General features: G+C 43.8%; 1 protein-coding gene across 6 annotated transcripts in view; it reads left to right on the top strand.

Moving 5' to 3' along the window:
* Window positions 1-1,133: 1,133 nt before the first annotated feature.
* The window catches only part of KDM5C (lysine demethylase 5C), a 42,918-nt gene continuing 22,473 nt past the window's right edge, over window positions 1,134-21,578 (top strand). For 2 of the 6 annotated variants that reach the window (XM_084789482.1, XM_084789481.1), the window contains exons 1-12: window positions 1,134-1,700; window positions 5,431-5,508; window positions 7,738-7,860; window positions 8,143-8,313; window positions 9,650-9,784; window positions 12,473-12,596; window positions 12,692-12,873; window positions 14,014-14,172; window positions 15,701-15,820; window positions 15,937-16,095; window positions 19,663-19,844; window positions 19,941-20,103. In XM_084789482.1, coding sequence (XP_084645608.1) covers window positions 1,551-1,700; window positions 5,431-5,508; window positions 7,738-7,860; window positions 8,143-8,313; window positions 9,650-9,784; window positions 12,473-12,596; window positions 12,692-12,873; window positions 14,014-14,172; window positions 15,701-15,820; window positions 15,937-16,095; window positions 19,663-19,844; window positions 19,941-20,103 — 1,746 coding nt within the window. In that variant the 5' untranslated portion in view covers window positions 1,134-1,550. The remainder of the gene's footprint in view (window positions 1,701-5,430; window positions 5,509-7,737; window positions 7,861-8,142; window positions 8,314-9,649; window positions 9,785-12,472; window positions 12,597-12,691; window positions 12,874-14,013; window positions 14,173-15,700; window positions 15,821-15,936; window positions 16,096-19,662; window positions 19,845-19,940; window positions 20,104-21,578) is intronic. The other 4 variants (XM_084789478.1, XM_084789477.1, XM_084789480.1 and 1 more) reach the window with 4 other exon arrangements.

Below are 21,578 nucleotides of genomic sequence, written 5' to 3'. Positions count from 1 at the left end.
TCTTTTTTCTTTTTCTTTTTTTTGGAGACAGGAACTCACTGTGCAGCCTGCTTCTGGAGTGCTGGGATTAAAGGCATTTGCCACCACTTCCCAGCCATTGTTATTATTATTATTATTACTGTGTGAGACAGGATCTTGCTATGTAGCTCAGGCTATCATCATTACTGTTGTTTTTGTTTTATTATTATTATTATTATTATTATTATTATTATTATTATTATTATTATTATTACTATTACTACTACTACTACTACTACTGTGTGAGATGGGATCTTGCTATGCCGCTCAGGCTCGCCTCAAATTCAAAATCCTCCCTATTTAGCCTCCTATGTGGTGCATATACATGGAATAAACAAAAATGTAAACATCCAAGCTTTATTTTTTTTAGCAGTAGTTGCCACAAAATGTATACAAACATATACACTTAGTGTTTATACAATTAACAACGCATACAGAACAGTTTAAAGCATTCATTAAAATGCTGATGGCCAATGATGCTGCGGTAAGAATAATATATTTTTACTCTACGTGGGACCGAAGCTTCTAAAAATTCACATTCTCTAGGAAGTGAGGATCTTCCTGCTTTCCTTTAAAAATAAAACAAAATAACAACAACAAAAAACCCAGAGGTGTAAGTCTGGTAAGTCTTCCCTCAGCAGCAGGCACGAAGTGGGGGAGGGAGAGAAGGAGGAAGGGGGCGGAGATTCCTCGAAATCGCCGCCTTCCGTGGTTCACACTGAAAAGATCTGGGAGAATAAGCAAAGGACATTGGGGAGGAGCTGACAGCCTGCTTGGGATCTAGGGCGTGTGAGTGTGCGTGCGCGTGCGCGTGCGCGTGCGCGTGCGCGGGGTGTGTGTGAATGCCAGGGCGCATACCAGTTCTGGCCCACTGCTTATGTGCTCTAGCTCCTCTTCCGGTTTGTATAGAGACTGCGCATGCGCATCATCGGCCTTTTAAACGTGCACCGCCGGTCCATCCGGTAAAAGGATCCGGTCGTCAAATTACAATTTTCTTCTTCCGCCAATAAGATGAACTATTTTCTCTCAGTCTGGGAAATACTTTTAACTGTCCACTTCCAAATAGGGAGGATATACCACTCGATTTATCTCAATAACTACAGGATGAAGGCTTCCTAGGGCTTATTCTGGCTTAAAGTAAATGAAACTCGGAGAGACTCCTCGCGGAGGGATCTGGTTTGTTGTGGTGAGGTACAGAGGTGGGGGGGAGGGAGACGCTGACAAACCAAGATGGCGGTGGCAGCGATGAAACCTGCCGCGACTGGGACTTAAGTGTGGTAGCGAAGGCTGCAATAGTTGGGAGGCAGCGTTAGGGTGTGGAAGAAACGGAACAGGATTAAGGACCGGTAATAAGAAACTCAGCGTGAGACTTAGAGCACGGCACCCACCCCCCTAAGCCCTTGACGGGCGGTGGCCGTCCTGCTTAGGGCCTAGACTCCGAGAAGTGCCTCGGTTTCAGACAGCGGCGGCGCCATGAATCCTTAAGGGCAGTCTGAGCCCTCCCGATCTCTGGCCCAGCCCTCGGGCCCACCATGGAGCTGGGGTCCGACGATTTCCTACCGCCGCCGGAGTGCCCGGTGTTCGAGCCTAGCTGGGCCGAGTTCCGAGACCCTCTTGGCTACATCGCGAAAATCAGACCCATCGCCGAGAAGTCCGGCATTTGCAAGATCCGCCCACCCGCGGTAAGGCCGGGAGCTGATGGTCTCTGGCGGCGAGCTTGTGGGTGGATCCGGGTAGCCAGTGGTGAAGTCCCGGGCGGAGGGCAGCAGGTGTGGGAAGAAGATGGGCTGGCCGGGATCTTGGGGGAATGCCTCGTGAATCGGAGAAAGGGTGCCTGGGGCTTATATTCCTCTTGTTTTGTGGCATACAAGCAACCTGGGGTCCGAGACCCACTCCCACCCCGCTCTTGAGAATTTCTCGGCTCAGTACACAGATGCTTAGTGGATTGGAGAATCACAGGGGGGCAAAGAGAATCCATCTCTTGGTTAGCGCATATCAGTTCAGATCAAAACTATATACCAAGTAACGACTACTGTCTTTATTCCCTTTACGGCAGGCTATGTGGTGTAGTGGAAAGATCATATCTTTACAGAGAGAGAGAGAGAGAGAGAGAGAGACCTGAGTTTAAAACTACTTAGAAGGTTAGCAGCTCTATGACCTTGGGCATGTAAGGTAATCCCTGAGCCTGTGAATTGTGTGCTGGGAATAATTAGATCAAACTAGGTAACATAGTACACTCTGGTAAGTGGTAATTACTGTGACTGTAAAGGTGCTTGATGTGGTCATTGGTTTGCTCCTGTGTGTGTTGACTCATGTTTACTCACACTTTGTCAGGCCAATTCATCTATGATAATATCCTGGCCTGATGGACCAGTTGGGAAGTCAGTCTCACAGAGAGTGCCCTTTCTGGTTCCTCAGAGATGGGTTTAGGAAATTGTTCCTTTTTCTAGTTGAAGGCAGTGTAAGAACTTTACTGTACGTGGTCCTCACGGGGTTCCTATAGAGCAATGTACACCAGTCAGCTTGGTATGTCCTTCTCAGAAGATTTCTACTCTACCTCTGGCTTGGAATGTAGATAAGGCTTTCTTGGGTCCTCAGAAACAAGAGTGGAGCTATGGAAATCTCCCTTGGTTCCAAATGTCAGCAAAAAGGGCCATCTCTTTGCTCTCAGTCCTGCATAGACCAGACGTTTTCCAAAGGCTAGGACAGTGTGCTGCCTTGCTAACACAGGAGGCGAAATGATGATCCGTGTTTAGCGGCAGCATGGGATTCCTGGGGTGGTTTGAGTTTGGCAGCAACAACAACGAATGTTCAAGGAGGTAATTCAGGGTATGGAGCTTGATTTCCACTTGAGAGCGCCATAGGTCTCCTTATTCAATGTAATGCTTTTGGTGTCCTCCCATATGCTGGTTTTAGATGAATCCTCTAAGTCCTAGGGTCTAGGAAGTGTTGGATAAACTAATTTCTTTTTTGTTGGAGCCTGAGCACAGGTATTTGAGGATGTTTTACTATGGTGAAGGAGTCAAAACTGGTGGTCATAGGCCAGGAAGGTCAGCAGAAAGGACCAGACTCCTGGATGGCCTTAAGGCACTATTCTTTGAAGTGGCCAGGAGAGGCCTATCTGACATAGAGATAATTGAGGTTTGAATTTCTCTTTTTCTCCCTTGGGCTTTTGGGCAGATTGTCCTAAGGTGCTTTTTTTACTGCCTCGGGGGACCAGGCTGGGAAAGGAATGACAAGTACATGGTGTGTGTGTGTGTGTGTGTGTGTGTGTGTGTGTGTGTGTGTGTGTGTGTGTATGGCCCCAGGGGATTGTCCTCTGGTAGGTTTCTTTTCTCCACCCCAATAGCATGATTCTTTCCAGTACAAGAGACCTGACTCTGTTTTTGTTGTTCGTGATTGTGTGTACACTCTCCTCCCCCACCCCCTTTTCCCTGCACACACACACTCCTAAACCCCCTTTAGGTCCTAAAACAGCTGGCTTTCTTCTGTTTGGAACTCGAATTACTCGCCCAAGTGATGCTTGGCCTTAGGGTACATACCTTTGTGTGAGTGGGTATTGGAGTTTGTTTTAGAGGGGTGATTTCAGGTTTGAATTTCCGAGCGTGTGACTGCTACATTTGGTGTAGATGGACGGGAGGACAGGATAATAATTGAAGCATCACACAGCTGCTTGAATTAGATAGCCATTCTGTTTGACACCACATTCCAAATGCCATCATCCTGAGCATTTGTACTAATATGGGATTGAAGATGAGAGGTTTGCTGGACCGTCCTTATCTATCTGTAGTACCTATCGCTCCTGCTATAGCTTTAGTTCTGTAGTCTCCTGTCAAGTGTTTGATGTTGCCCTGATTGTTTAGAACTTCGCTGAGCAGGAAAAAAGGTGCCTGCAGTTTTGGCTTTGAACACCTTTTTTGTCTGAGTTATCTGTGCTGAGGGGAGTGGTTTAGTCTGATGGACGGTAAGAGGGTATGGGGAGCCTCACTGGCCTTAAGCCATACCATTTTAGCTTACTTTTTTTCTCCTCTTGCTTCATTCAGCCTCAGGTGTTTCTATCTACTACGGTGGGCTGGGGAAGAATATGCGTACTTGCGAATATGAATCCTCTGGGGTTTTTTTCTAAGAGAAAGAGCATGTATGCAGAAGAGAAGAGATGTACAGCCTTTTTCTCTTTTCCCATTCTTTTACTCTCCAGCCATATGTGCACTTGTGTGTAGTACAAAGAACCAGTGGTCAGAGGACACAGGTTCTAGTGTTGACTCTATTGCTAACTACCTTGGGATTTCTTCTCTGGGTCATACTTTCCCCATTTCTAGAACGAAGACTTTGATCTAGCTTATTCTTTTTTTTTTTTTTTTTTACCATTTTCTGCATGCCAGAGCTCCAGGAAAGAGAGGACTGAGGACTCTGCAGAAGTATTCATTCATGAGGTTGTTGGGAAGGGAAGTCTTCGTAGCTATCTTTTGGGCAGGACAGAAAAAGCCCCAGCTTGACATGGCAAAGCTTTCCCTGCTTTCATTAATTTTTCTTGGCTTCCCCTCTATGGATCCTTGTATTCTTTGCCACTGCCACCACTTTTGGGCTTCTCTCTCTCCCTTTCTTTCTCTCTCTCTCTCTCTCTCTCTCTCTCTCTCTCTCTCTCTCTCTCTCTCTCTCTCTCTCTCAGACTTCCTTCCCTGCCTCTTAGCAGGCAAGTATATGAGAGAGGGCCCACAGGAAGCCTTTCAGACTTGATGAGTGAGTAAGAGATGCAGATTCATGATCCTTGGTCTTCCCTGCAGTGTCTTCTATGACCCTTTAACAGAGAGAATAGACATTGATGGCCTAACTGTTAATCCATGCCAGAACCAGAGCTGAGCCACCCTGCATGTGTAGTCACTGGTGGGGTCAGGCTTATTGTGAGGAAGCCAGGGTAAAAATTCATATGTCCACTTTCCAGATGAGAAAACAGATTCCGAAGGAAAGAAGATCTCATAGCTAATAAGTAGTAAAGCTACAACATGAACCCAAGCCTTCTGATTCCCAGTCGTGCATGGTTGCCGGAACTCTAGGCTATGTGTCCTTTGAGGGAAGGGTGATGATGTGGGTGTGGTTAACTGTTTGAGATATATATATATATATATATATATATATATATATATATATCAGAATCTTTGCACTGTACTTTGGGAGAGATTTAGAAGTTTACCAGGGCATGTGTATGAGGCCTTGCATATGGGCCTGAGGGGCTTTTATGGCCTATTATAAGGCTCGGGGAGAGTTGGGAGTGGGTCCATTTATGTTTGCCCGGGTGATGGGTCTAAGGTGGCTAGAAGTTTTAGGAGGTATTAGTGGAGCTGCTTTTGATGCCGTCTGATCTTGCATTAAAGTGGGATAACACAATTTCCTTTCCCTTTTTAATCCTCCTAGGACTGGCAGCCACCCTTTGCTGTGGAAGTGGACAACTTCAGGTTTACTCCCCGAATCCAGAGGTTGAATGAGCTGGAGGTGAGATTAATGGCTGCCCCTGGGCTTTGGAGGAAGGATAAGCGTGCCCAGGACATAGATGCAGCTTTGGAATTCACTATTTTCATTTGATAGTCAAAGGCTAGGGGTGTTTTTTTCCCATAAAACTTTGCTACTTATGAATTTTCCCTGTCAATGCTACCCAACCTGGTCAACAAAAGCTCTGTGGATGACCAAGACCTCTTCCTTCCCTGACCAGCTCAGTGTGGTCTCATATATCTAATTTATCTATGGGCTTGTACTTCCAACCTTCCTTCTTTGATACTTGGTAGAGTAGGTGGTGAGGTAGAAGAGCAAAAACAACCTAAGAATTGATCTGTGTAGAGGCTAAAATGGTTACAGACATGGGCAGGGGTCAGCAGGCAGACTTTTCCCTCTCTTGTTCTGTACAGGCCCCTAGGACAGGTGATACTTTCCAGTGGAACTTGAGAATGCCCTGGGATGATGAGATTGTGTGTCCTAAGACTGGTTTTAGGTAAAGTCCTAGAGTTTTCCATAGAAGATACAAGTTAGATGCGTGTTTCCTTCCCACTAATTGATTAATTCCCCTTAATATGTACCTTTGAGCACTATTAAATATTCTAGTGGAGTATTGGGTCCAGTTGAATACCAGTACCCTAAAATATATATTTGTGATGGGGTAAGTGGGTGGGTGTGTATGAAACATAGAATTGTTCCCCATTAGGACTGCCTCTGACATGAACTCTGGTGCCCCAAATTTTATCACTTCCCCTTGGTAGGAGGCCCAGTGTCACACAGAGGAAGGGGAAGCAGGCTATCCGGATGAGACTTGATAGGCTGTGGTCATATGGTGGGGGAGGAGGTCCCCTTCTGTCAGAGGTCTAGGGGAGGGGAATAGGGCGAAAGAGGGGGGATGAGAAGATACAAGTGTGGGGATAACAATCAGATGTAATCTGAATAAAATATAATAATAAAAGAAAGAAAAAATAATTGTCCTCATTGAAAACTACTTACTCTCCTCAACTAGATATTGTTCCATCCAGAATCAGAGTAATCTGTTCTAGGTTGGAGAAATAAATCTGACCAGGTTTTGGCTGGACAGCTATGGGCATGGCTTCTAGGGATTTCATGCTCGTTAATGAGGGGAAGAAGGAGCCGGGCTGAGGCTGTTTGGAAATGGGTTCAGATGGAAGGTGTTCTTAGCTCCTTAAGGATTCATTCTCACAGCCAAGGAGCTTGAGTTCGTTTCTTACCGTAGCTAGACCTCAGTTCTTCTCAGGACTCAAAGACCTGACCTACAACTACCCTAGTTCTCTTTAGAAAAGGGCCTCTGGCTCACGTGATAGTTAGAGACTTAGGGCCTTTGGGAACCCTTCGACCCTTCTTAGACCAGTGAGATTTCAGGCAAGCATGGGAAGCCTTGTTTCTAGGATCTTTTGTCTATATCAGTTCTTGAGGTAGTCAGGTACCATTGCTGTTTCAGTGTGCTATCCTAGTTCTTCAGGCCATTCTCAGCGTTCAGACACCACAAAACATTTTGTGTGGTACAAAAGGAGATGAATGCGCTCTCTTGGAGCCCTGTGCAGAACTTAAATGCAATTCTGAAGTTTCCATATGGTCCTCATTACTTTTCTTAATTAAGTCCATATTTCTGGGGTAAGTGTGCTATTTTCCTTTTCCTCTTTTTTGTTTCCTGAGACAGTGTCTCATGTAACCCAGGCGGGCCTCAAATCTGCTCTGTAATGGGGGGTAGACTTGAATTCATCTTCTTACTTTTCCCTTTCAAGTGCTGGGATTACAGGTGTGAGCTGCCACGCCTGGCATTTATTTCCTAATAAAAATATATGGGGATGCAGTGAATAGTGTGCACTTGCTCAAATGCACCGAATCAGAAATTAGCAGAGCTAATTTCTTAGAGTTGCTTGATATTCATATAGCTTGGTGCTTGTTATGTGACTTAACTCTTTTGGCCCTGTTTATTTATCTGTAAAGAGATAGTATACAAACAACCTTGCCAGGAGACCGAGAGAGAATATGTATAAAGACTACAATGAGCTTTTCCTGGGAAATGAGAGAAAAGTGGGGCCGTTTCACTGGGGAAAATCTACTTTGTTCCCTTTCTCCTTTCCTAAGTTTGAGCCAAAAGATGGGTTACTGTGGAGTGTTGGGGGCGTGGGATGGAGTGTTGGTGATAATGGGTCAGGGGTGGTAGGAGGTGGTGGCACTGTTTTTGAGCCGTTTCTTCTTTAGGCCCAGACACGAGTGAAACTGAACTATTTGGACCAGATTGCCAAGTTCTGGGAGATCCAGGGCTCATCCTTAAAGATTCCCAATGTAGAACGGCGGATCTTGGACCTCTATAGCCTCAGCAAAGTAAGAACAGGTTTTTCTCAAATATTCCCCAACTCTGTCTCAATAAACTCTTGCTAGGGTTTTGGTCTGTGTCCCCTTTTGGTTTGGGTACTGGGTCTCAGCTATAATGGAAGGGTAGACTGGTAGCAAATTAGCATGTCTTGCCAGCTTTTACAGCAGTGTGAGAGTGGGAGAAGGGGCAGCTTCTGGTGAAATGAGCGGCTTACCTTACCCTTTCTGCAGTCCTACTTCTGCTTGTTGAAACACACAGTGCATCATGTCTCTTTCTGCTCTTCCTTTCAGATTGTGGTGGAAGAAGGTGGTTATGAAACTATCTGCAAGGACCGTCGATGGGCCCGTGTGGCCCAGCGCCTCAACTACCCACCTGGCAAGAACATTGGTTCCCTGCTGCGCTCTCACTATGAACGCATTGTTTATCCTTATGAAATGTACCAGTCTGGAGCCAACCTTGTGGTAAGGATGCCAGGCTGTGGTGGAGTAAGAAGGCCTTTAGCTGCAGGCACATATTGGCATACTTCTTTGTTTGGTTTCTTAAATTTATTTACATTTTGATATAGGGTCTTGATATGTGCCAGGGTGGCCTGGAAGTTACCATGTAGTTAGCCCACTCACCATGTGTCTCAGACTGGGCTTAAAACTCCTTTTTTTCTTTTTTTTCTTTTTTTGGTTTTTCGAGACAAGTTTTCTCTGTATAGCCTTGGCTGTCCTGGACTCGCTTTGTAGACCAGGCTGGCCTCGAACTCACAGCGATCCATCTGCCTCTGCCTCCCGAGTGCTGGGATTAAAGGTGTGCGCCACCAGCGCCTGACCTTAAAATTCCTTTTTGATGTGGAATCTGGAAGTGACTTTGTTATTTGGAGCTTGTTATAGTCCTTGTACTTCAGTCCCCCAAATATGGGATTTCAGCTACCGTACCCTTGGCCTAGGTTCTGTTCTTTTCTCTTTTGAGACAGTGTCCTCCTATAGCCCTGGTCTCAGACTTTGTAGGCAAGGACAAGCTTGAACTCTTGATCCTCCTGCCTCCACCTTGCAGGTCACTGAAAGTAGATGCATGTACCACCCTGCTGTGTGTCCATGTTAGGTAAATTCTTCATTAACTGAGCTGTGTGTGTCCCCAGATCCCAACTGGAGCTTTACAAATTACACTTATTGTGCATGGGTGCTTGCATGTGGAGGTTAGCGGCTAGCTTTCCGGACTCCGTTCTCTTTTTCCACCGTGTGGGGGTCCTTGGGATTGAACTGAGATTCTCAGGTTTGACAGCAGGTACCCACTGAACCATCTTGCTGGTCCTTTGGCCTTGAGCCGTTGATCCTCTGTTTCTTAGCCTCTTAAATGCTAGGATCACCAATGTGTACCATCACATTTTTAAAAAATAGGATTGGTTCCATGGATTGGAGTCTGGAAAAATGCACCTTACCTTTTCCTAGTGATAATTTCTTGTCTTCTGATAGTGTTTTTTGTCGAAGTCCTATAGTTATTTATCTGTAGAACCCCATGTGTTCAGTCACCATCTCACACACTCCTCTCTACCACAGTGGGGTGAGGGTGGGGGGAGGAGAAGGCTTCATCAGTGGCTGGCAGGTGGCTCATTGGGTTGAGGTGCTTGCTTCTAAGCCTGATGACCTGACTTTGACCTGGAATGCACCTGGTGGAAGGAGAGAACTGACTCCGAGGGGTTGTTCTCTGACCTTCACATGCCCATTATGCCATAAATGCCACACATATAGGAAGGTCTTACTTTAGGGGCTGAGGTTCCATTCTCTGGGCCTTACCCTTTACTTATCCCAGCAGTGTAACACACGTCCATTTGATAATGAGGAGAAAGACAAGGAATATAAACCGCACAGCATCCCCCTTCGACAGTCTGTGCAGCCTTCCAAGTTCAACAGTTACGGACGACGGGCAAAGAGACTACAGCCTGATGTGAGTACTTTTCTTCTTGCTGCTTAGGAGCTTTGGGATGGAAAGTCAGCGGCAATCACTAATGCTTTGTACACTGTTGCCCTTTCTTTGTGCTTTTAAGTATTAGCATGTCTCTCTGACTTCGTTTATGTCTGCCCTGTGTGCTTGGTTTGTTCCTTTCTTCAGTCAGTTTGCTCATAGAGTGGAAGTCCGTCTCATTTTTTTCTTTGTTTTTTTTTTGTTGTTGTTCATTTATTTTTTCAAAATATGGTTTTTCTGTGTAGCCCTGGCAGTACTTGAACTCACTTTGTGGACCAGGCTGGCCTTGAACTCAGAGATCTGCCTGCCTCCCAAATGCTGGGATTAAAGGCATGTACTTCCCATACTCAGCAATAATGTTACTCTTTATTTATTTAATATTTAATCAAAATAGACTTAATTATATGTTTTTCTCTCTCCATCTACTTGCAGTTAATCTCCCTCAAACCTCTCCCATATATAATATATAATATGTAATAAAATAATATATATGTTTTTTTTTTCAAAGTTTCACTCTGCATTAGATAATAAAGGGGCTTATCCTTGGGTGAAGTTAATTCTCCTAGCAATCAGTATTTGCCTGTAGTTCTTTGTCTAGGGATGAGACCCCATGAAATTTAATCCCCATTCACGTTAACATTTTTATTGATATTACTATTGTTCTGGTCTTGTTTATGTAGCCATTTTTGGGAGATACTTTCACAGCAGACTTCCTGGTGTTCTGGCTCTGAGAATCTTCCCATCTTTTCTCCACACTATTCCTTGAGCCATAGATGGAAGAGCCGTGATGAAGATTTATTCACTGGGGCTGGGCTCCACACGATCCATTGATCTCTGCCTTGTGTCCAGTTGTGGTTTTCTGTGATGGTTTCCATTTGCTGTAAAGAGAGGCTTCTTTGAACCAAAGGGATGGTAGCTACATTTATTCAGGAAATTTATTCAGGAATATATTATCCCTAAGCTATAAGGCAGAGGCTAATATTTTTATTTTATAGTTAGGAAAACTGAGATTCTGTCTTTAATTCCTTTTCATTTTTCTTTTAAATTCTTTAAAAGCTTATTTTTTTCTTTTTCGAGTTTTAAAACATTTTCTGTGTATGGATGTTTATCTGCATGTATGTGCATGCACCATGGATGCCGGAAGAAGGTGTTGGATTGCCTAGAACAGGAGTTAACCAATGATTGTGAGCTGCCATGTGGCTGCGGGGAATTGAACCTGGGCCCTCTGGAAGATTACCCAGTGATGGCTCTTAACCTCAAGACTTTACTTTTTTGAGACAGAGTCTCTCTGTGTACCCGTGGCTGTCCTGGACTCACTTTGTAGACCGGGCTGGCCTCGAACTCACAGAGATCTGCCTGCTTCTGCTTCCGGAGTGCTGGGATTAAAGGCGTACGCCACCACTGCCCAGCTAGACTTAGTTTTTAATTATGTGTATGTACATGTGTTTTTGTGGAGAAATATGAACATGTGAATACAATTGCCCGCAGAGGCAAGAAGAAGGAGTCTGATTCTTTGGAGCTGGAGATATAGGTTTTTAATTGCAAGTTGCCTATATGGGTGCTCTTAACCACTCAATCATCTCTCTAGCTGCTGAAATATTTATATTTATTTATTTGAAATTTTTATGTATGTATATAGTGTATACGCCCTTCACTCTTCCCCTAACTTCTTCCAGAATCCTCTATCACATGTCTAAACTTCATGCCTTTTTTTATGTTCTTAAATTGTTTTTTCTTTTTTTAATGAAACATAGATATATTTAAGATTTATTTATTTATTAAATATACAGTGCTCTGCCTGTGTGTATGCCGACACGCCAGAAGAGGGCACCCGATCTCATTATAGATGGCTGTGAGCCACCATGTGGTTGCTGGGAATTGAACTCAGGACGCTTGGAAGAGCAGACAGTGCTCTTAACCTCTGAGCCATCTCTCCAGCCTCCTAATTAATGTTTTTTCATCTACTGAGTTCAGTTTGTGTTTGCTCATTTGTACATCATCCACTAGGGAGTGGGAAGCCTTACCAGTGGCCACTTTCCTTCCCCTGTCAGCTGTCAGCTACTCATAGTGCCTCAGCTAGAGTTGGGACCTATGAACACCTAATTTTTAAGAAAATTATCATTATTAGATTTGCTGTGCGTGTGTGTGCATATCTGTGTTTCTTCTTTGGCAAGCATGTACTGGAGGACAGTTTACTGTAGTTAGTTCTTACCGTCTACCACCTGGGTCCCAGGGATTCAGCTCAGGTTGTCAAGCTTGACGGTAAGCAAGCAGCTTGGCCTGCTGAGTCATCTTGGTGGCCTTTTAAAGATAAGACTGAGAGCCGGGCATGGTGGTACACGCCATTAATCCTAACACTCAGAGGCAGATGCACACAGATCACTGTGAGTTCGAGGCCAGCCTGGTCTACAAAGTGAGTCCAGGACAGCCAAGGCTACACAGCGAGACCCTGTCTTGGGGGCGGGGGGGAGAGGGGGGAAGACTGAGGATTTATTCCTATTCTTCAAAAAGCAGCTCTGAATTCTTGCCCTGCACCATCTGTGCATGAGTTCTTGGCACAAACTTGGTGATACATACATATATGTATATAGTCTGAGCTTTTCTTTTAGAATTGGGCAGTCTGCTCCAGATAGTAGTCTTGACTCATTTCATTTCCTGCTTCCTTTGTAGCCTGAACCCACAGAGGAAGACATTGAAAAGAATCCAGAACTGAAGAAGCTGCAGATATATGGAGCAGGCCCCAAGATGATGGGGCTGGGCCTAATGGCCAAGGATAAGACTCTGCGGAAAAAAGGTGAGGCCTGAGATACTGAGGATGGCTTCATGTGGAAGAAGGCAGGACGGTAAAGGTTACAGATTTAAGCCTAGAACTGCTTTTCTCTCCTACAGATAAAGAAGGGCCTGAGTGTCCCCCCACTGTAGTGGTAAAGGAGGAGTTAGGTGGGGATGTGAAGATGGAATCAGCCTCACCCAAGACCTTTCTAGAAGGCAAGGAGGAACTGAGTCACAGCCCGGAGCCCTGCACCAAGATGACCATGAGGCTGCGAAGGAACCACAGCAATGCCCAGTTTGTAAGGACCCAGCCCTGACTTCCTAGAGCTCTGCTTCTCATCCCTTCAGTGAGCATTTCTCCAGCATGGCACTGGACCAGGTTGCATTAAGTAGAAAAGTGGGTCTAGAGGGCCCTGCCTGCAGGTAGCTTACTTAATTGGGGAAAACAAGGCCAGCTATTTTGGAACAAAGAAACAAGAAAGAGTAAACAGCTACTGTGGACATAAATTGCTAGGAGTATCCAGAGAAGACTCCTATTGTCCAGTGCTTCAGGATAAAGGCTAACATCTTCATTGTCATGCATGCTCCAGGCTCCTGACCTCTAACCTCATTGTCCAGCACCACCTACCTCACTTCTCTGCTATAGCTGGTCTGAACTATTTGTAGCTTTATTCATTTTTTTCTTTAAGAGATGCACCTTTATTTCTTTTATAATCGCACATCCCTTGCACATACCGTTTCTTCTGCCTCAAAGAATTTCTCTTTGTGCTTTGTTCCAATCACCAAGTACCACCTTGCTTTCAAGTTTCAGTTAGTCAAGTGTCCCCTTTCAAATGAAGTACTTCCTCCCCACAGTCCATCCTCATCTCTAAGTAATACGAGTGCTGCTTCCTTCTCTAGGTTCCCCCAGTATTTCTTATAGGCTGCTATGGCAGTTTTCAATTTTTATGAACACACTAGAGTAATGTGTGCCCTTTGAAAGCAGATACCAGATTTTCCTCATCTCTGCCATACAATACAAGTGTTTATCGAATGACTAAAAATGAGAAGATTGGAGACTATAAGACTTCTCTCAGCCGGGCGTGGTGGCGCACACCTTTAATCCCAGCACTTGGGAGGCAGAGGCAAGTGGATCACTGTGAGTTTGAGGCCAGCCTGGTCTACAAATCGAGTCCAGGACAGCTAAGGCTACACAGAGAAACCCTGTCTCAAAAAGAAAAAAAAAACTTCTCTCATCTCTGTTTGAGGGAGGTGGTACATGCCTGCAAGTAAACGCCAAGCCTCGAATGATAGTGTGTATAGTGCCATGAACATCCCAGCCAACAAACACCTCTGGCTTCCAATGAAGAACTCTCTGGAATAGGATATTGTCTGGAGGGGCCTGGTATTTGAACACTTGGCAGGGCCTATATTCATAACCCTTTGCTTCTGTCTGGCAGATTGAGTCATACGTATGCAGAATGTGTTCCCGAGGAGATGAAGATGACAAACTCTTGCTGTGTGATGGCTGTGATGACAATTACCACATCTTTTGCCTGTTGCCTCCATTGCCTGAAATCCCGAAAGGTGTCTGGAGGTGTCCAAAATGTGTCATGGCGGTAAGGCCTCCCCAGTCCCAGTCTGCATGGGTTTTCTTGCCTTCCTTTGTTGTGTAGTCTAAGGGGAACCTTCTACCTCAGCCATAGTATTACTCTGCTTTGGGACCTCAAGAGTGAGGCCAGACTTTGTGAGAAAAAGGAAGAGAAGCTGTAATTTATGCCCCTGTCCTCTGGGGGCTCCCAGACTATCTGTGGAGTATTAAGATTAGGTGGACTGTGTATGGCGATGAACTATGTGTAGTGACATGTAAGCAGATGATAAATTGATGTTAGAAACTCTGAGTTGGCCGGTGTGGTGGTGCACGCCTTTAATCCCAGCACTAGGGAGACAGAGGCAGACGGATCACTGAGTTTGAGGCCAGCCTGATCTATAAAGAGAGGACAAGCCAAGGGTAGACAAAGAAATCCTGTCTCGAAAAACAACAACAACAACAAAGAAACTCTGAGTTGTAGTAGTTGACCAGATAGGAAAGATGAGTTTGTTTCATTGATTGGTTGGTTGGTTGTTTAGTTAAGATAGGGTCTCTATGTCGCAGGCTGGCCTCAAATTTCTATCAGTCCTTCCTCAGCATCCTAGAGCCTAGATTAAGGGTATGAGCCAGCATGCTCAGCTCAAGGAAAATTAAGAGTAGTGATGAGGGAAGATGTCATGAATGAGCTTTGAATGACAGGATCAACTGTCTATAGATAAACCATCTATCTATTTATAGAAACTGGGGCTTTGAGCATGCTAAAGACGTGCTCTCTATGACTGAACTATTTCTCCAGGCTGGGTTTCATTTTTTATTTTTGTTTTGAACTCACTTTGTGGCCCAGGCAGGCCTTAAATTTGTAGTCCTCCCTCAGCCTCCCAAGTAACTGAAATTATAGGCCTGCACCATCAATCCTGGCTAGGAATAAAAAAAAAATTAAATGTCCTTTTGATTCCTAAGTATTTTCTCTTTTTCATCATATATGAAATTATCTTTAATACATTTTAAAAATTAAATATATTTTATAAAGACTTTAACTTCATACTTTTTTCTGTATTAGATAAAGATAATGACATTTTTATCGAATGGGTATAATGATTACTTGCTTTCCTCCTATTAGGGTATTAAGATTTGGTTGATGTTCCAGGTAGGGAAATAGGGTTTTTCAGGAACAGAGGTATTCAGGAGAGAATGTGCCTGGGGCAGGGAGGTGTAGTGTAGTAAGGAGCCACAAAAGCAGCAATGAGGGCCAAGTACCTGCCTTCATATTCTCCCTGCTTGTCTTTTGCATTTTCTCTGGGTTTCAGGGGGGCATACATTGATGGTCTTACCTTATTCTAGGCAAGACTGGGTGTGCTCCTGCACACACACAAAGGGATAAAAAAGGACGAGTATACTGTACAAGGCGATGTGGTAAGAAACAAAAGGTAGAGCTGTAAAGCAAGGCTTGCTCTAGGATCCTTAAAGGCCGACTAAAGGCTATCTCATGTTTCAGTTCCACTTGAGATGATTCTCTTTGCCTCGATTTTTATGACTTGTTCTCTTTTGGGTTTCAGGAGTGTAAGCGGCCCCCTGAAGCCTTTGGCTTTGAGCAAGCTACCCGGGAATATACTCTGCAAAGCTTTGGGGAGATGGCTGACTCCTTTAAAGCTGACTACTTCAACATGCCTGTGCACGTAGGTGATGGAGAGCTGGGGTAGTGCTGGGGCTAGTTGCATAGGCACTGGTACAGTACCTCTCCTGAATTAATGTGAACAGGATAAGATGTAATCTACTAGCCTTGTCTCCCCAGATGGTACCCACAGAACTTGTAGAGAAGGAGTTCTGGCGCCTGGTGAATAGCATTGAGGAGGATGTGACTGTTGAGTATGGGGCTGACATCCATTCCAAAGAATTTGGCAGTGGTTTCCCTGTCAGTGACAGTAAGCGGCACCTAACCCCAGAGGAGGAGGTGAGTGAGTTAATTACGGTTATATGTCAGCTGTATGAGCTTGGGGAAGTCAGTTAGTGTCTGAAAGACACAATATCCCTGTAAAGCAGAGATAATTATGCTCGCCTTGGGTAGTTACTTTAAGATTTAGATGAAATACTATATGTAAAAACACAGCCTAGGCCAAGCAAGGCGGGTCGCTGTGAGTTCGAGGCCAGTCTGGTCTACAAAGTAAGTCCAGGACAACCAAGGCTACAAAGAGAAACCCTGTCTTGAAAAAGCCAAAAAAAAAAAAAAGAGAGAACAAAACAAAACAAACAAACCAAAAAACCCCAAAACATAAAACAGACCACAGCGTAGGTAGTATCTAGAATGTGGATGCATGAGATGCCTTTTTAAAACATTATTCTTTCATACTTTAATATCCCAACTGCAGTTTTCTCTCCCTCCACTCCTAGCTTCCCCACTTCCCCTCTTGCCTAGATACACTTCTCTGTTTCCCTTCAGAAAAAGAGCAAGCCTCCCAGGGTTATTAACTAACCTTTGCGCGCCATTTCTTATTTGTAGTGTGAGAGGGAGTATACCGAACTTGCTCTTTTGCGAGGTGGGAAGGTTTGAGACAGGTATCTTTTTGTTGCCTTGTCTGTCCTGGACTCGCTTTGTAAACCAGTCTGGCCTCAAATTTAGAGATTCTCCTGCCTCTGCCTCCCAAGTGCTAGACTTAAAGGCCTGCACCCCACTGCCTGGCCTGCAATCTGTTGTAAGAATCACGGGAGAAGTGAGCATAGGTGGAATTGAGAGTCCAGGCTTGACTGAGTGGAAATTGCATTTGGGTTCAGGTTGTTTGTTTGTTTGTTTGTTTGTTTTTTGTTTTTTTGTCTGTCTGTGTTTTGATTTTTCTTTGGCTTGTTAGGTTTTAATTTGAACTTTTGAGAAATTGATACATAAAAATATTAAAATTCTACTGGGCCTGGAGATATGCCTTGGTGGTTAAGAGCACTTGCTGTGTTTGTAGAAAAGCCAAATTTACAACTGGCTGTAACTCTAGCTCCAGGAAATCCAATGTTCTTTTCTGGCCTCCATGGGTTCTTAGGTGGTACACATATATACACTTAGTTAAAAATAAAAATTAATCTCAAGACATAAATTATATGTATTTATGGGATGTTTTTAAAACATGTATACATTGTGTGAATCACTGCATATCTTCTGAAACGTTTTAATTTCCTTATCATTAAAACATTCACAATCCTTTCATAAAGCTTTTTAAAATATATAGTACATAATTATTGTCACTAGTCATCCCACTATGCAGGGACATACTAGCATGTCCTAACTTTAACTTAGTATTCACTAGTCTTTTTATATACCTTTCCCTCCCCTGTTGCTAGGAACCAGCTTTTCACTTTCTTTTTTGTTGTTGTTGTTGTTACGGGTTTTTTTTTTGTTTTAAGATTTATTTATTTAATGTATATGAGTGCTCTATCTGCGTGTATGCCTGCAGGCCAGAAGAAGGCATCAGATCCCAGTATAGATGGTTGTGAGCCACCATGTGGCTGCTGGGAATTGAACTCAGGACCTTTGGAAGAACAGCCAGTGCTCTTAACCTCTGAGCCATCTCTCTAGCCCTTGTTTGTTGCTTTTATATCATCTCTTTAACAATTATTAAATCTTTCAATTGTTGATAACTTTATATCTATCTGCTGTATTTTAAAATCTCATCTGCTTTTTTTGTTGAATTTTTCTGAGTTTTAACTCTAGTTGTTCATGTTAGGCAAATAGTTTGCAAATACTTATTGTGTATCTTGTCTCTTTGTTGTTGTGTCTTTTTTATGTTATTGCTGGTTTGTGTTTTTTTGTTTGTTTAGCTTTTTCATTTTTGGATTTTTTTTCCCCCTTTGAAATAGGGTCTTGATATGTAGCCCTGGCCTGGTACTCAGCATAGGCTCCTGTTAAACTTGTGCACAGTCTTTCTTCTTTCTTCTTAGCCTTCTGAGTGCTGGGACTGCAAGCATATATACCCTACTTGCCTTTTGTTCCCTTTCTGTGCAGAAGCCTTTTAATTTGTTACAGTGACATTTATCTTTTTTGTTGTTATTTCTTGTGTTTTTGAAGTTTTGTGTACGAAAATTTTGACCATTTCAATGTCCTATAGTATTTTCCATGTTTTATTTCACAGATTCATAGTTAGGTCTTCTAGACCTGACTGTCCTGGAACTCACTCTATAGACCACTCACTGTCTGGCTATATAGTTTTAGTCTTATATTTACATTTTAATATGTTTAGAGTTTGATTTTGTTAATGAGATTGGGTCTAGTTTTTTCTTTTGCATATAGCTTTCAATTTATGTAGCATTATTTATTAGAAATATTACCCTTTCCCCAGTATATGTTCTTTTGTTTTATTTATTTGTTGAGACAAGGCTTTACTTTGTAGCTCTGGCTGACCTAGAATTCACTATGTAGGCCAGACTGAGCTTGAATTCACAAAGGTCTGTCTGCCTCTTCTTCCTGAATGCTAGAATTAAAGGCATGTAGTGCCATGCCCAGTTTCACTTTATTTTTTGACAAAGAGTATTTCAATGTAGCCCAGGCTATCCTCAAATATGTGAACTTCCTGTTATAACCTCCTAATTGCTAGCATTAACAGGCACATACCACATCATGTTTCTGGGACTTCTGTTGAAAACCAGTTGATAGAGCAGTCCTTATGGTAGATACATATCCACAGTATTCACAAAATTAAAGTGAATTGAGTTGGAATTTTGTGGATGTGCACTTGTGGGGGAACGAAGCAGAGAGAACTCAGACGTTGTTAGGTATGAAGCCCAAATTAAAACTCCCTGTGCGAAAGCAGATAACTAAGTTCTTGTTGAATGTTGATCACTCAACGTCTGTAATCTCAGCCTTTACGAGGTTCGGGCAGCATTACTGTGACTTTGATGTTGGCCTGGGCTACAGAGTGAGATCCTGTCTTAAACCAAAAAACTGGGGCTGGGAAGATGGCTTAATTGGTAAAGTGACTGCTGTGCAAGCATGAGGACCCAGGTTTGGATCCCTAGAAACCACATAAAAGCCAGGTGTGGTAGCTTGCCTCTGTAATCTTAGAGCTGAGGGTAGGCAGGCAGAGACAAGGATCCGCAGAGCCAGTTTAGCCAGTTGCAGAACTGTGAGATCAGTGATAGGTCCTGTCTCAAAAAATAACATGGAGAGTAATGTTGGCCTCTGGCCTCCACGTAGATGTTCACACATGTGCTCCCACTCAAGCATACACTCACATTACACTGTACATACACATGCGTACACACACATAAATAAAAAAATGCTGGGATTGGTAGTTTAGGCCTATCCTAGCTACTCAGGAGGTTGAGGCAAGAGGATCACAAGCTCAAGGCCTGCCAGGGCAGTTTAGTGAGACCCTGTCTCAAACTAAAGGTAGAAAGGACATAGGATACAGTGGTAGAACACAGTTCACACATTTGTGAAGCTGGAATTTTAATCCTTAGTACCTGGGGGAGGGTGTGGGGGGATGACACTTGGTTCCTTGGCATAATCCTCATCCTTCTGTACAAACACTTGGCCTGACAGGAGTATGCTACAAGTGGTTGGAACCTGAATGTGATGCCTGTATTGGAGCAGTCTGTACTGTGCCACATCAATGCAGATATTTCTGGCATGAAGGTACCCTGGCTGTATGTGGGCATGGTCTTCTCAGCCTTTTGCTGGCATATTGAGGATCACTGGAGTTACTCTATTAACTACCTCCACTGGTGAGTCAGGCTATGGTAAGCTAGGGGGGCAGTCTGGATGGGCTCGTTATATAACTATGCATATGACCATTCTGTATCCCTTTTTAACTTGAGCAGGGGTGAGCCAAAAACCTGGTACGGGGTCCCGTCACTTGCAGCAGAACACTTGGAAGAAGTGATGAAGAAGCTGACACCTGAGCTTTTTGATAGCCAGCCTGATCTCCTTCACCAACTTGTCACCCTCATGAATCCTAACACCCTCATGTCCCATGGTGTGCCGGTGAGTGCCCAGGAACCATAAGCAGGGTATACGAATGATGTACTGATGACTTCTGTGGTGGTAATTGTGATCTTCAACTGTGATTATCCCTGCTTTTTCTTATTCCTGTTCTGCCTTGATTGTGCTGTAGGTATGAGTGTTCTGAGACCCATGGCCATCCTGGTTGATTAGATATACAATGTGATCGTGAGTTCTCAGGACCATGTGTTTGAGGGCAGTACCTTAGGGATGCCTTGTTAGCATAGCTAGGTTCTAGCTAGGTTTTTTTTTTTTAAAGGAAATGAAGGACAGGGCTAGAAAGTCTTCTTGCTTTTCATTTTAATGTTATATATTTTTATGTGTGTTTGTCTTTGTGTCTGTGTGTGCACCATATACCTGCAGTGCCTATGGAGGCCAGAGGAGGGTGATAAATCCCCTAGAGCAGGAGGTAAAGGCAGCTATGAGCCACTGTGTGAATGTTGAGAACCAAACTCAGATCCTCTGCAAGAGCAGCAAGTGCTCTTATCCACTGAGCCATCTTTCTGGAACAACAAAAAGAATGGGGAATGGGGTTCTTACTCTGGATGTTTAGATATTACCTACAGATTGGAAGTCATGTTATGAAAGAGGGTATTGAATATTAGGACAATCATCGGAGTGCACGCACAGTACCTTAGTCATTCATTTGCTTGTTTGTTTTTTTAATGTTTTTGGTTTTTTGGAGGCAGGGTCTTTCTACATAGTTCTGGCGGTCCTGGAACTCATTGTAGACCAGGTTGGCCTCAACCTCAGAAATCTACCTCCTTCTGCCTCTCCAAGTGCTGAGATTACAGGCATGTGTCACTGTGCCCGGCTCCATTGTCTTTTTTAAAAACAGTATTATTGCACTAAGATTTACACTCTATAAAATTTACCCATTTTAATTATATAATCTAGATGTCCTTACAGAGGTTTGCTGTTGTCACTGCAATCCAATTGTAAAGCATTTTTGCTACTGCAGAAAAAACCCTTATATTCATTGACAGGTACTCTCCATTCCAGCCTATATAAGATTAGGCAACCAGTGAATTTCTGGTTCTAGATTTGCCTTCCTTCATTGTTCATACAAGTAGGATACTGGCTGGTCTTTTTGATTTTTTTGAGACAGGGTTTCTCTGTGTAGCCCTGGCTGTCCTGGACTCACTTTGTAGACCAGGCTGGCCTCAGACTCACAGAGAACCACCTGCCTCTTCCTCCTTAGTGCTGGGACTAAAGGTGTGCACCAACATGCCCGGCTTTCTGGCTGGTCTTTTGTGGGGGGCTTTTCTTAGTGTGTTTTCAAGGTTCATTCATGTCACAGTATGTACCTGGACTTCATTCTTTTTATGGTCTAATATTCACTTTACTCTTTGGGTTTAAAGATTTTTGTTGTTGTTTCTTCACATTTCTCCTTTTCAGGCCAGTGCGTTGGCTCAGTGGGTCTTAGAGACTCGACTTTGGTCCCCAGGGCCCATGTG

Source organism: Acomys minous (genome assembly GCF_964271855.1).
Source record: "Acomys minous genome assembly, chromosome: 7".
Lineage (NCBI taxonomy): Eukaryota > Metazoa > Chordata > Mammalia > Rodentia > Muridae > Acomys > Acomys minous.
The sequence above is the reverse complement of the archived record's forward strand: the minus strand, read 5'-3'. Positions and strand labels throughout refer to the sequence as shown.